The 13396-nt window shown below is 38.0% G+C and overlaps 1 protein-coding gene across 7 annotated transcripts in view; it reads left to right on the top strand.

Annotated features, from left to right (window-relative positions):
* The window catches only part of ATP10D (ATPase phospholipid transporting 10D (putative)), a 115431-nt gene that overhangs the window by 36925 nt on the left and 65110 nt on the right, over positions 1–13396 (top strand). For 6 of the 7 annotated variants that reach the window (XM_087864154.1, XM_087864155.1, XM_087864153.1 and 3 more), the window contains 3 exons: positions 807–1133; positions 3249–3443; positions 12229–12433. In XM_087864154.1, the coding sequence (XP_087720280.1) occupies positions 807–1133; positions 3249–3443; positions 12229–12433 (727 nt within the window). Of the gene's footprint in view, positions 1–806; positions 1134–3248; positions 3444–7586; positions 7654–12228; positions 12434–13396 lie in introns of those variants that run through there. The other variant, XM_087864156.1, reaches the window with a different exon arrangement.

Here is a 13396-nt window from a genome sequence, read left to right as displayed (position 1 = left end):
GATTGGGTCATTGGGCACACACTTGGGTTAATGGTCAGCTGGTAGTCATTGGCCTTACCCATATTTTGACAGGAGTAATGGTGGTAAGTGGATCATGGGGACTCATCATTTAGTAGACTGGCCTGTACTCAGACCCCTGTTAGTTAGTGGCCACAGACTTTTTAAGAGGAAGGGAGAAAGAGGGACTTCCATGAACAAGTAGTTTACAAGCCTCTACTTGTGTCATGTTTACTAGTGTTTCATTACCCAAAGAAAAGCTCATGGCCAAACCCAGATCCATTGGGTTCCACCACTTGGCGGGTGAAAGGTAGTGCATACAAGGATGGAAAGAATTCGTGGCCATTTTTGTAATCGGCACAGAATGGATTTTACTGACTGCTTATTCTGTATCAGGCTTTATGCTGGATAATTTACATGTTACTCATTAAATCCTTACAAAAATTTCCTGACATGCGTGGCATTCCCATTTCAAAGATGAGAAAACTAATTATCAGATAAATTAAGAGACTTATACACATTTGCTTCAAGTCATGGAGTGGCCTTTGGGTGCTGTCTCTTGTTGCTTAAACGGTCAGATGATTGGCTCTTGAGGCAGAAGGTGTAAGCTTTTATTTAATGAAAATTTGGTTAAAATGGAGTTCCAAAGACTACTTTTATTTTATACCATTTACTAGTTCCAAAGACTACCATTGAACCATTGGGTCATGTATTTATTTGATATGGAAAAGAATTTTAATTTTACTATCCTTTAAGACTTTCCAGAAGCTTATGAGGAGTGTTTTAGTGGGTTTTGTTTGTTTTGCCAGATCACCTGCATATCCTGGATCTCACCGCATTTTGGACATGACTGAGTGTCTACAATGGGCCAGGTATCACTGGCAACGGCTGATGGGCAGTAGAAACAGGGACGACGATGAGAGGCCATACAACTATTCCTCTCTGCTTGCTTGTGGGGGCAAGTCCTCTCAGACTCCCAAACTGGCAGGAAAGCACCGGGTTGTTGTTCCCCACCTCCGGCCCTTCAAGGATGAGTATGAAAAGTTCTCTGGCACCTACGTGAATAACCGAATACGAACAACAAAGTACACACTTCTAAATTTTGTGCCAAGAAATTTATTTGAACAATTTCACAGGTACTTCTATTTTTTTGAAAAAAAAAAAAAAATCTTAGCATATCCTTTGTTGTTCATCCTTATGTTCAGTTAACATAAGATTTTTCATTTCTGTAACATTATACGTTCCGTAAGCTAAGACTTGGGACATTTTCTTTGATGATTCTAGTAGAGTTTGTTGTGAAATGATGAGCCCTTACATTCACATAGCACTTTACAATTGGTAAGATGCTTCTCTTGACCAGAGAAGATATTGTTATTTTCCTGTTATAGATTAGGAAATAAAGTTTGTTACTGTGGTTTTCCCAGTGTCATGCTAGTGATAAGGAGCAGACCAGGGTCTGTAGCCTTGAGTTTTTTCGCTCTTGCTTCCATGGTCTTTCTGTTAGATCATGCTGCGTATAGGGAAATAGAGCTCTGAAGCAAGTAGATGTAAAATGCTATTAGGTGAAGCAACAACATAGCTCAGTTTAATATGTATTTATTGAAACTCTCCTATGAGCTTAGGCATTGAAGGAAGTGCACATCTAAATGGTGCTGCTTTCCTAATGGAGTTCGCCATTTAGCAAGGGAAACAAGATGTATGTACAGTGAAAAGACACAGTGGATGTGATGAGTGTCATTAAGTGCTACCGAGTAAGACGGAAGCCTCAGAAAAGAAATAATGGAACAGGAGAAGAGGAAATGGCGTTTGAACTTAATTATGGAGAGCGAGTGAGATTTTCAAGGCAGAGGTGTCTGCAAAGCACATTTCAGATGGAGGAAGGAGTATGATAAGTAAAAGCAGAAAGGCAGTAGCTTACATTGCTTGGGGTCTGGAAAGAGAGCCCTCTGCCTGGCACAATAGAAACAAAGCAAAGGCAGAGAGAACATTTAGGGAGATGCTGGACATACCCTGGTGCGTGGTAAGACCTGAGCTTAGAAAAATATGGGAATGAAAAGAAGGATTATCTGTTACAGATATTATGGATTAGATGCAGGGAATGAAGTAAAAAGATGGCATGAACATATTGAGCTGAGATGACCAGGAGGATTAGCAGAAAGAGTAAAGACAGGAATAAAAAGAAACTTGGCTAGATGATTTTCTTTTTGTAAATGTGTTGAGAGTTTGAGATGCTAATGTGAATATACAGATTCTCAGCATTCATTATTCATCTACGTATATTCATTCTCATTATTCACTGTATATAGATTGCATATACGTTTATTGAATGATGGGGTATGTTTAAAATACAGATGTGAGTTTGCTGAATTAATGGCTTTACATACTATGGGTGAGTCTGTCTTTTATGAAGTTTGCAATCTAGTGCTCTTGATGGAGTTAGAATCTGAAACTTGAACAGAGTTCAGGGTCAGTGCTGTTGGTTTGGATACAGCCCACATGGAAATACTTGAGGCCAAAAAAGTAACAAAAGGGTTAAGAAAGAAATTTTTAGAATACAAGAAGTTGGAGGTGAGGAAAGAGAAATGGGGGTAAATTAATTTTGAGACATTTAATGGTTACTAAGGAAAATATGTGATAAAAATTCAAGGGGCTATGCAGGATTGGGATTACATTTCTTTTAAGGAAATGGGCTACTTGAATTTACCTTAGGGGCCAGTGGAGGAGTATTTGAATATATAAAGTAAAGGAGTAGAAGAAGCTCCTGAAGAAATGAAACACATACAAGCTGAAATAGAAGGGTTGGTCTCAAGGGGGAAAAAAAAGCCTCCCAGACTTCTCTATTTATCTTGAGCCTTGTTTGAATCTAATATTTGGACATGCAGATTAACTTCTGAAGGCAAGAAAGTTGGGGTTTTGAAAAATTTATTTCTACAATGTGTTAACACTGAATTTCCTCTTAAGTTTTTTGAGCTTTTAAAAAGAAAATAGTGTTTTCTGTTATGCGTATGTTTTCACAACTCAAGACTGTCATACTCATGTTTACTATTATATATTTAATAAAGACTACCTCTCATTTATTGTAGTAAATGCATGTCTACGGGAGTGACAGGTTGCTCAGCTAGTTCTCTATTCTGTTGCTTCGAAAATTGACTAATGGAAATGTAGGAAAGTACTTTAAGATATTTTTGTCCCTTTTGCTTTCAGCTTTTATGTGATTTGTTAATACTTCCCTCTGTGTGTTTGGGTTGCAGGGCCGCCAATTTATATTTCCTGTTTCTAGCTGTCTTGAACTGGGTGCCTTTGGTAGAAGCCTTCCAAAAGGAAATTACGATGCTGCCTCTGGTGGTGGTCCTTACAATTATTGCAATTAAAGATGGTTTGGAAGATTACCGAAAATACAAAATTGACAAACAGATCAACAATTTAGTAACTAAAGTTTACAGTAGGTAAGTAACAAGAGCTGGGCTAGGTAATACACATGCGTCATTTAGAAACCTGCAGAATGTTACTTTCTTCCCCCTAGATGTGATCAGGACCCTTTTCGGTGATGGTGGTGGTGGTGATGCTTTCAACTAGTATTTATTAAGGACCTGCAGTGAATTTAATTCAGGTGTCCTAGCAGGACCAACATGTATAGATGGTGCTGATTTATGATGGTTTGATTTGGGATTCTTTGACTTTACAGTGTTTCAAAGGCAGTAGGCATTCAGTGGAAACCTAACTTCAAAATTTGAATTTTGACCTTTTCCTGGGCTAGCGGTATGGCAAGATATTCTCATGATGCTGGGCAGAAGCAGGGAGCCTCGTTCCTAGTCGCCCGTTGATCACAAGGGTAAACAATGAATCATTTTGTACCCATAGAACCAGTCTTTTTTTTTTTTTTTTTTTACTTTCAGTACAGTGGCCAATAAATTACATGAGATATTCAACACTTTATTATAAAAATAAGCCTATTTTGTGTTAGATGATTTTACCCAACTGTAGGCTTATGTAAGCATTCCGGGCACGTTTAAGGTAGGGTAGGCCACGCTATAATGTTTTGTGGGGTAGGTGTATCACATGCATTTTCCACCTACAGTATTTTCAACTTGCAATAAGATTATTGGGATGTAACCCTTTCATAAGTCAGGAAAGATCTTTATAAGCCATTGTCATTCCAGGAGTTGATAAAGCAAAAGCTCCTATAACTTATATATAAGTAAAATTGAAAGAATTAAACTTCATAAGAAGGAAAACAAGCAGATAGTTTTTAATCCTGGCTGTTACAATTTGGGATTAAGAAGAGGATGGGATATGAAAAAATGTGAATGGATATGAAAAACAAGATGGGATATGAAGAAAAAGATAAGAGCTACCAGTGGAGGAAAGGGATACTGAAAAATGGGGAAGAGTGTTCTTTTTTTGTACACAAAACTAGAGGCTTATAAAACTCTTCCCATTGCAGCAACAGAAAACATTTGTAATAGGTCTTTTCCGAAGCATATTTGCGGTCATGGCGACTTGTATCTCCGGTATTTATTAAACAGAAAGACTGTGTAGCTAGGAGTAGTCTGTAAAGGTGAGTTCTGAACTGTGCTATATATTGTAAATCTACATTTACAGATTAGAGATACGATACTAGTATCCAGAGACAACTACTTATAACGCTGCCCTATCTTCCTTTAAGTCCTGTGTGCATTGTGTGTATGTGTTCTGCAAAATTAAGATTGTACTCCATATATTTTTATTCTAATTGTTTTAGCCTAATATTGCACCACACACATTTCCCGTGTCTTATGAAAATGAAATTTTCACTTTTCATACTTTTATGAAAATGCATTACCAAGTTTGTAATATTAATTGGTGTCCCCTTTCATGAGAAATGTGTCTACTTTTTAAAAAGTCATCATTAGAACAGATGTGTGAACTTCTGAATCTAATATGTTAATTGATTTACAAATAAGTTTATGATGTCACTTTTTCTACCCCCACATTGGGGGTAGGAAGGCTTGTGGAGTGTTCTGGGGATCCTGAGTATATCGATGTGGCCTGAGGGGGTAACCAGCTACAGGAGCAATAATGAGAAATGAAAAGAAAGGGAGTTTGAGGCCTCCTGTGGAGGGACTTCCAACACCAGGCTACTCCTTGAACGGAGTCCAGAGAAAGAGAACCAAAAAGAATGACATTTATTATCTGGAATTGGCTTACGTGATAATGGAGGCTGAGAAGTCCCAGTATCCGCAAGCTGCAGTCTCGGGAAGGCCAGCAGTGCGGTTTGAAGGCCTGAGAGCCACAGAGCTGATGGTGTAGACTCCAGTTCATGTCTGAAGGCCTGAGAACCCAGGGATGCTGAGGTCGGAAGGTCAGTGTCCCAGCTCAAGCGTTAGGAAGGCGGAGAGTAAATTCAACTTTTCTCTGCCTTTTTGTTCTCAAGGGAGTTGGATGATACCCACACCGGGGAGGACCGTCTGCTTTCCTCAGTTCAATTTGAAGGCTGGTTTCTCCCGGAAACCCTCACAGACACACCCAGAAGTCATGTGTAACCAGTGTCTGGGCATCCCTAGTGAAGTTGACACTTACAATGAACCATCAGGGATATTTTCCTTTAGTGGGAGAGAATCTGCAGCGTCTCTCCGATCAGGCAGGGGCCCCCAAATGTGGGGCGACGATTGGTTGGAAGCCCATGGCGTGGGTGGTGAAAGAATTCACCGGAGGCAGAACAAAGGAGTTAGTGGCTTGTTGAATACACCACAAGGGAGCAGCAGGGAGGACAGCAGAGGAGCCCATCTGCAACGAGGCAGTGGCTGCGGCCTGTTTTTAAAGTGGGAAGGTGAGGAGGTCTGGCGACATATGGAATTTCTCCCTTTTTTGCTCAGTGAAGGCTTATGGATATTTTGGGGTGGATTGCCTGATAGGTCTGTCTGTATTACCCAGGGGGTCACTGTGGGCCCTTTTGCCTGGGTCAGGTTTCCATCGCTCAAGCCTGTTGTCTAAAAGCAGCCTATACAGATTCCATCTTTTCTTTTTTTAAGTTTTTATTTAAATTCTGGTTAGTTAGCATACAGTGTAATATTAATTTCATTTGTACAATATAATGATTTAACCCTTCATACATCACCCAGTGCTCATCACGAGTGTATTTCTTGATTCCTAACACTGATTTCACCCATCCCCCACCCACCTCCCCTCTGGTAACCAGCACTTTGTTCTCTGTAGTTAAGAGTCTGTTTCTTGGTTTGCAAGTGTGTCTGTCTCTCTCTCTCTCCCCCCCACCCCCATACCCACCCTTTGCTCATTTCCATCTTTTGAGCAAAGAAGGAATGTGGTGAAAGCTGTACTTTAGGAATATTGGTGTCTTCGAGTCCTGGGAATAGGCTTCATAAATAGGGTAGATCTGCCTCTGCTAGTCAGTCCAGGGCATTACTGGGAGTAGATGCAAGGTACAGGACGGGGTTCATCGAAGAGATACCGTGAAGAAGAACCCAAGTAAATTTGGTGAACTTTTGTGATTTTTGAGCTTCAGAGGATAAAAGTACTACCACTGATAGTAAAAGGGAGCATTAAATTTACCTCAGGAAGTGAGAGCTTCCATACCTGGAAATGAGAGCAAGACAGGCATCCAGTGGAAATGCCCCATGGGCAAATAGGAACATGTTACAGGAGTTCTGGTTGGACAGAAAGGCTGTAGTAAGAAATTTTGAAATGATCAGTCTGTTTAGAGGTCATTTTGAAGTGAGGGGTTTGACTTAAATCCCCAAGGGAGAAAATGTGAAGAGCTAGAAGACTGAGCTTTGAGCCCAGAAGTAGGCAAGCACCTCCTTCAGCCTCTGAGCTGACTAGAGAGTTTCCCTTAGACAGATGCTGCCGCTCTTTCTTCTGACATGTCAGAGTATTTTGTACATTTCTTGGATTGACTTTAATGTTCTCGTGTAAACTCTAAATTCTTAAGTTTGTAATTCTAAATTGGTCAGACTCGAGATTCTATTCTATTCTAGTTACCAAGTCTGAACAAAAGACTTTTAGGTTCCAATGTCTAAATTTCTAGTAAAAAGAATATTTTGAATGAATTCAAGGCCCTTTTGACTGACCAAGAGTTCAACTAGATGATGTAATTTTTCTTTTGTTTACTTTAGGGAGAAAAATAACTCAAAGGCTTGTCCTGATAGAATTTTCTTCCATTTTATGTGAGCCACAGAGGAAATGGTTAGGGCAAGCTGATCTCATAAAGCAATACTTAAGCTGAAACCTGAAGGATTCTGAATTCTGTTCATTAGAATTCTTCAATGACTTTCTCAACATTCGTTTTAAAGATCTAGAAACAAAACAAAACAACTTTTTTTCTCCTTTGTAAGATGGTATGACTTGTAAATATTAAAATTGCATAGTGGGAGACCTGGTACAATTGTTTTCGCAGGTGTCCTTTTGGGCATAGTCTAGATCTATTTTAGGTGATTTGCATATAAACTTAAAGATAAGATGCAATATTCTATTCAATTGTTTAAGGTCTATCCCAAGATACCACTTTATGATTGCTTTTCATAATAGAATCTGGTAACTCTTTGTCCTTTTATCTATTATTCTATGTAATTTGCTTTTGTTTGGTATTGCAGAAGAAATAATACCATTCTCCCCCCAAATTGTTCTTGGAACAAATTATAAGGATATAAAGAAATAAAGGTAGGTTATAAGACCATGCCTTGTTGATGTAAATATGCTAACTTAAATTCCTGTGAAATACAAAGATATCACTTCAGAGAACAAATTATTCCTCAACAAAATTAAGGTGAAAGTACGAAACCATTAAATTATACAAGCTTTTGGAAGAAGCAGATTAACATTTCTGTGCAGATAATTTGATTCTTATTTGTAATATGTGGTCTTTCACATGGTGCTTGTCTTTGGGCAAGTATCTTGGGAAATAACAAACACTAATGCAGAAATTAAACATTTAAACTTTATTATACCTCAATTAAGTTGGAATGAGCTATTATGGAAAACCTAACTTTCTCAAGATTGCCTTTCAGTAGCAGCCGTTTATAAGATTTTAAGTTTTGTTTCAAGGATAATAGAAGTGTGTTGAAAACAAAACTATTAATCACTTAACAAATTTGAGTGCCTTACTCTGTTGTAGGCACCGAGAGATTGAGATTTAAAGGAAAAATAAAAAATAGATACAATGCCTTTCCTCCAGGACTCTACATTATTTTCTGATCTTTAAAAGTCACTGTGTTGATTTTAGGAGTTTCAAAATACTGGCTAATGTTAGCATATTAGGATTATCTCATAAATTCGTGAATCTCATAAATTCATAGAAGTTCATGCTTCTTAAAATGAGACCAAATATCAGTGGCCTTCTAAGGTAATCAACCTTTTGCATGATATTTTTGAAAGTGATGGTTCTTGAAATTCTCTTCCAATATGCAACTACAACATTTTTTATTTGGTGGTCATCAGTAAGTGACTATAGCTGGAGTAAAGTTTGCTTGTTGAGAGAGGGGCTCTGGAGCTACCGGCCTTGTTTTAAATCCCAGGACCACTTAGAGCTGTGTGACCTTGAGCAAGGTACTTAACTTGCCAAAACCAGTTTTTCTGATTTGTAAAGGCAGAGGGGCAGGTATCATAGTTCATTTATAGGACCAACCACATAACATTGATACAAAAATTAAATCAGCTGGTGAATATAGAGCATCTGATAAATCTTTGCTGTTGTATGCAATGATTATTCATTATTTGCTTATTATAAATTTTTTTAGCATTTTATGGGAAAATGCTAAAAAAAACAAAGAGAAAAATTTGTTCATAATTCTACAAAGTCTTTCTCTCTTTAAATTTGTTAAAGCAAGAAGTAGAAGTTTACATTCTCCACCCTTCCTTCTTACCTCTTCACTTCTCCCACCTCCCACTCCAGTGGAATCACTGTTAATAGTCCTTCCCAGTGTTGCCCAAGGCTTATGGAGCAGAGCTGTGTGATCTTGAACTCTTAAAGAAGTGAAATGGGTCTAGAAGTTTGCCTGAAGTTGGGACTGTAAGAGCAGTGTTCTGTCCAATGAGAGTAGTTCAGAAGCACAAACAACCTAGTAGATGCAAGAAATTGTAGCTGAACATTCAAGCTATGGGTGAAGAAGGTCCTCTTACTGGTTTTAATTCTTTATTGGGTAACGGAATATAGTGTCATTTTGAGTCTACCACAGTGAGAAATCTTCAGAGCTAAATGTGGCAGTGAGCATTGTCACTGGCTTGCAGTTGCTTTCACACACGTGCTCTGTCTTGCCCTATGTCTTTGTACCTGCTGAATACCTGTACCTGACTGATACTGTCCCACCTTTCTTCACCTGAGTCACTCTTGGTCATCCGTCGAGACTCACCTCCTCCAGGGCTAAACACCCCAGCTATTGGCTCCCATAGTAACCTGGGCATGCATACCTCTCTCTTATGAAAGTACTATTTGTGTCTGTTTTTCAGATGTCAACCATCACTTGTATAGGGTAGTGACCGTATATTAGCCATTTGTGTGTTCTTAGCACCTAACATGCTAACTGGCATAAATTAAGGCCCATAGATGTTTAATGACCTGAACTAGCTAGCTGTTGGGCAAATTAGGTATGTTTTTGAAATCCTGGTATATACTCTAAATAGGGAAAAATGAAGTTAATTCAATTATGAAATTGCCTTCATTTAAATCTTGTTCCAATGTAGAATAAATAAACTTGTCCTTTAGAAGAATCCTACTTCTTATGTTTGAAAGAAAAATAAAATTCCTAACCCTAAGAGTCAAGTCTGTCTTTTCCTCCTACCTTTATAAATTCTTAGCACATTTTCCTTGTAGCTTTCCTCATAGAAAAAGTAGAGGCCATGAAGCATGAATTATGTACCCCAGATTTCTTTGTGCATCATTCACATTTTCACCAACTTTCTTCTGACCTCAGATGAAGAGGCAACTCCCTTTATTGTAATAGGAATCCTTTCCTCTGTGTTCTTAATCCCATTTCTTGTTGCTTCTTCATAGCCTCTGCCAACATCCCCATTCGGTGCTCTGTCTTCTACTTTACCTTTCCCATGGACTCCTTCCCTACACCTCCTGTTCATGTCCACTTAATCTCATCCTTGATCCTTTGACTTACCTTTCATTGCAGTGGCTACTTTTACCCCTTATTTCCTTTCATAGCTGAACATCATGAAATATTCTACTTCTTCAACTTCTGTTCACTCTCTGGTTCATGGAGGTCTCACTTCCTTCTTCACACTCCCCACAACAATTTCACTGTATCAGCATTTTCCATAGTCAGACATCCTAATCACTGAATACTGTAGGCGTGGCCCTTTTGCAGCTCCTTTTACTGTGATTACTCCCTTTTTGAAGTTTCCTTCTCCCTAAATTTCTCTGATATTACTTTCCCGTGGTTCTCCTTCCACTTCTTTATTATCCTGAAGTCTCTTTCTCTGAGGAATCTCATGTCCTTATCTGGTATCACCTGCCCTCTATGTATCTAGGACTTCCACATTTACATCTGTACCCATGAGCATAAGATCAGAACCTTCAAATTGCTGCACATCCTTGGTTTCACATCCCACTTCAGATAAAAACTTTCCAATCTGAGTTTATTATCTGCCCTCTCATGCAACCAGTTGCTTTGAAAATTTGAGACGTGGTGAAAGGCACCATTCGTTATCCCATCATAGAAGTTAGAAACTGTAGAGTCATGCTTGATAACTCCTTTACATGTAGTTCAGTCATAAAATGTGATATAGTAAGTCATAAAACATGTAGCAAGTCAAAAAACCCAAATATGTCTTGAATTAATCTTCTGTTTATCCCTGCTGTTACTGGCCTTAATTCTGACCATCTTCATCCTTCTCCTGAATTATTTCAATAACTTTACGTTGGTTTTTTGGTCATTCCTACACCAAACTAGCCGGATTCCCAAAGTCCATCCATTACTCTGTCGCAGGAGTTAGTAAATACAAGTAGTATCACATCCTTCTTCTTCTGGTGAACCTTGTGACTCCCCATTTTCTATGCAATAAAATCACAACTCCTGGACTTTTAGGACTAAACCTTTGAAATATGACCCATTACCTATGTTTTTTGATGTTCTCTCTTACTTTCCTCCATGAAGAGTAAACTGGTGTGCACAAACACTAGGAAAAAGAATGGTAAGGACAAAATAAACCATTGATTTGCCTTTTTCCATGAACTAACCAACTCTTTAGGTAATCAAGGATTTTCTTTAGTTGGATTCAACCTGGTGCATTAGAGATTTTAGGAAAAAAGTCCTGAAAATGTACTTTTTAGGTAGCCCTTTAAGCTAAGTATTTCTTGAAATAACTGATGTAATGCTGTAGAGCAGAAAGTATACAAGTATTGGCCTAAGATGGCATTTCTATTTAATCTGATGCATAATTTAGAATATAGCTATCTCCCAGGCTTATTTGACAGTGAGTTTGAATATTCAGCTCTATAAAAGTAATTGAAAATAAATCTTTCCTTTTGAATAAGTGCATTTTTGTGACAAATACCAGTTCTTTATGGATATTTGGTAGGCAATAGGGGAATGAGACAGACCTTCCTAATATTGGTTGGTAGCATCATATATGAAATGCTGTTTAACTAGTTGATATGATGTTTTGTGATATAGATTTCCTCATTCTACTCTAAGGAAAATGCTTTCTGAGGCATAATTCAGGCAGGTTAGCATGAAAAGGCATGAGAAGTATGGCAAAAACTTTAACATAAAGCAGGGTATTTAAGGCAAGACAACCTCAAATGATGTATCCTTCCTTTAAAATGAATATATATGTGGGAAAACTACACTTCTGAAAAGGGTTAACATTTTCATCCTTCTTTCTAGTGATCAGCTGCGGCAGACTCAGGACTGTTTTATCAGTGTTTCTATTAAATGATAACTAGAGGTGTTAGTAAGTGGTATAATGATTTTTAAAATGTCGAATATTTTATTAGTTTTATTTCATTTTATTTTTATTTTACTTCTTTGGTGTTTTCTTTAATTCATCCTATCTGACAGACGGGAAGCTCTGTGAGAGTAGATGTGTCTTGTGCGTTACTGGATCCTTGATACCTGGCCACAGAGCAGCACACAGGAGTTGCATTAAGGACTTCCCTTTTAACATTTAATGGATTAATATTCACTCTAATGCTTTAAACATGCTCTAAATTATACACAAAACTGAAAAAATGAGATTATGTATGTTTCTGTCTTAATATTCTCTTTACACTTTCCCCCCCAATGTTAGGAAAGAGAAAAAATATGTTGACCAATGCTGGAAAGATGTTGCCGTTGGGGACTTTATTCGCCTTTCCTGTAATGAGGTTATTCCTGCAGACATGGTCCTACTCTTTTCTACTGATCCAGATGGAATCTGTCACATTGAGACTTCTGGTCTTGATGGAGAGAGCAATTTAAAACAGAGGCAGGTGGTTCGGGGATATGCAGAGCAGGTAAATAATGTGTTCTCAGTTGGTGACTTATTAACATTTTCTTTTTAGAAGATTTTCACAAGTACGTATAACGAGATTTTTAAATTCATTTTTGCTATTACAAAATAGAATCCCAGAGGACTTAATCCATTTCCAGCTATCTGTGGAAGTGTTTTATAGATAATAGGATATAATGACTTTGAAGGTCACACATTTTAGTCTGGCAATCCTATATTTTTTGGAACTGAATTAAAGGAAGTGGAATTATTTTGCAATTTGGAGAGGTATTTTGCAATGGAAATAATCACCTTCTGTTCCTAAAATCTATAATTGCATCTATACCTGGACCTTTTGAGATTCGTGTACCTTCTCGTGCCACAGAGCTTCTAGACCTTTCTAGACCCTGCTGTGGTGAGGGAAACAAGAACTTTTAAAGTTATATTAACGTGAGTTTGAATGAATTCCTGCTCTGCTGTTTAATTACTGTGTGACCTTGGGCAAGTCACTTATTTTATGTATCAGTTTATCTTAAAATAGAAATGATGATGCCTGCCTCATAGCTTTGCTATGAGAGGCAAATGAAGTAATATACATAAAAATGTCTTGGATAATGCTTACATATCAGTTTCCTTTCCCTTTCTCTGGAAGCACTTGAGATGAAGTGTTTTAAAATTTAATGGTCTTCTTAAAACTGAACCATTAAGTCAGGTTTCCTTCATCTTATAAACTAAAAAGTGTTTTAGCCACATAAATGCCCTGATCTTTAGTAAATTTCATCAGCTGATGTAACAGTGGGCCATCTTTCTGTCTCTGGATTTAGTCTAGATGCTGTGATTGATATGCTTCTCAGCTTGTCACTGTCACTTTTGTGAGCATTTATATAACTAAGACACTGGTCAGAATCTTACACAACTTGAGATTCTGTTGTATACCACTAAGTACCTGCTTTGAGCGTGACACCAGTTGATTAATCTTCACACTTTG

Source organism: Ursus americanus, chromosome 8 (assembly GCF_024610735.1).
Source record: "Ursus americanus isolate L20-20 chromosome 8, mUrsAme1.1.p, whole genome shotgun sequence".
NCBI lineage: Eukaryota > Metazoa > Chordata > Mammalia > Carnivora > Ursidae > Ursus > Ursus americanus.
This window is presented reverse-complemented; position numbering and strand designations above follow the sequence as displayed.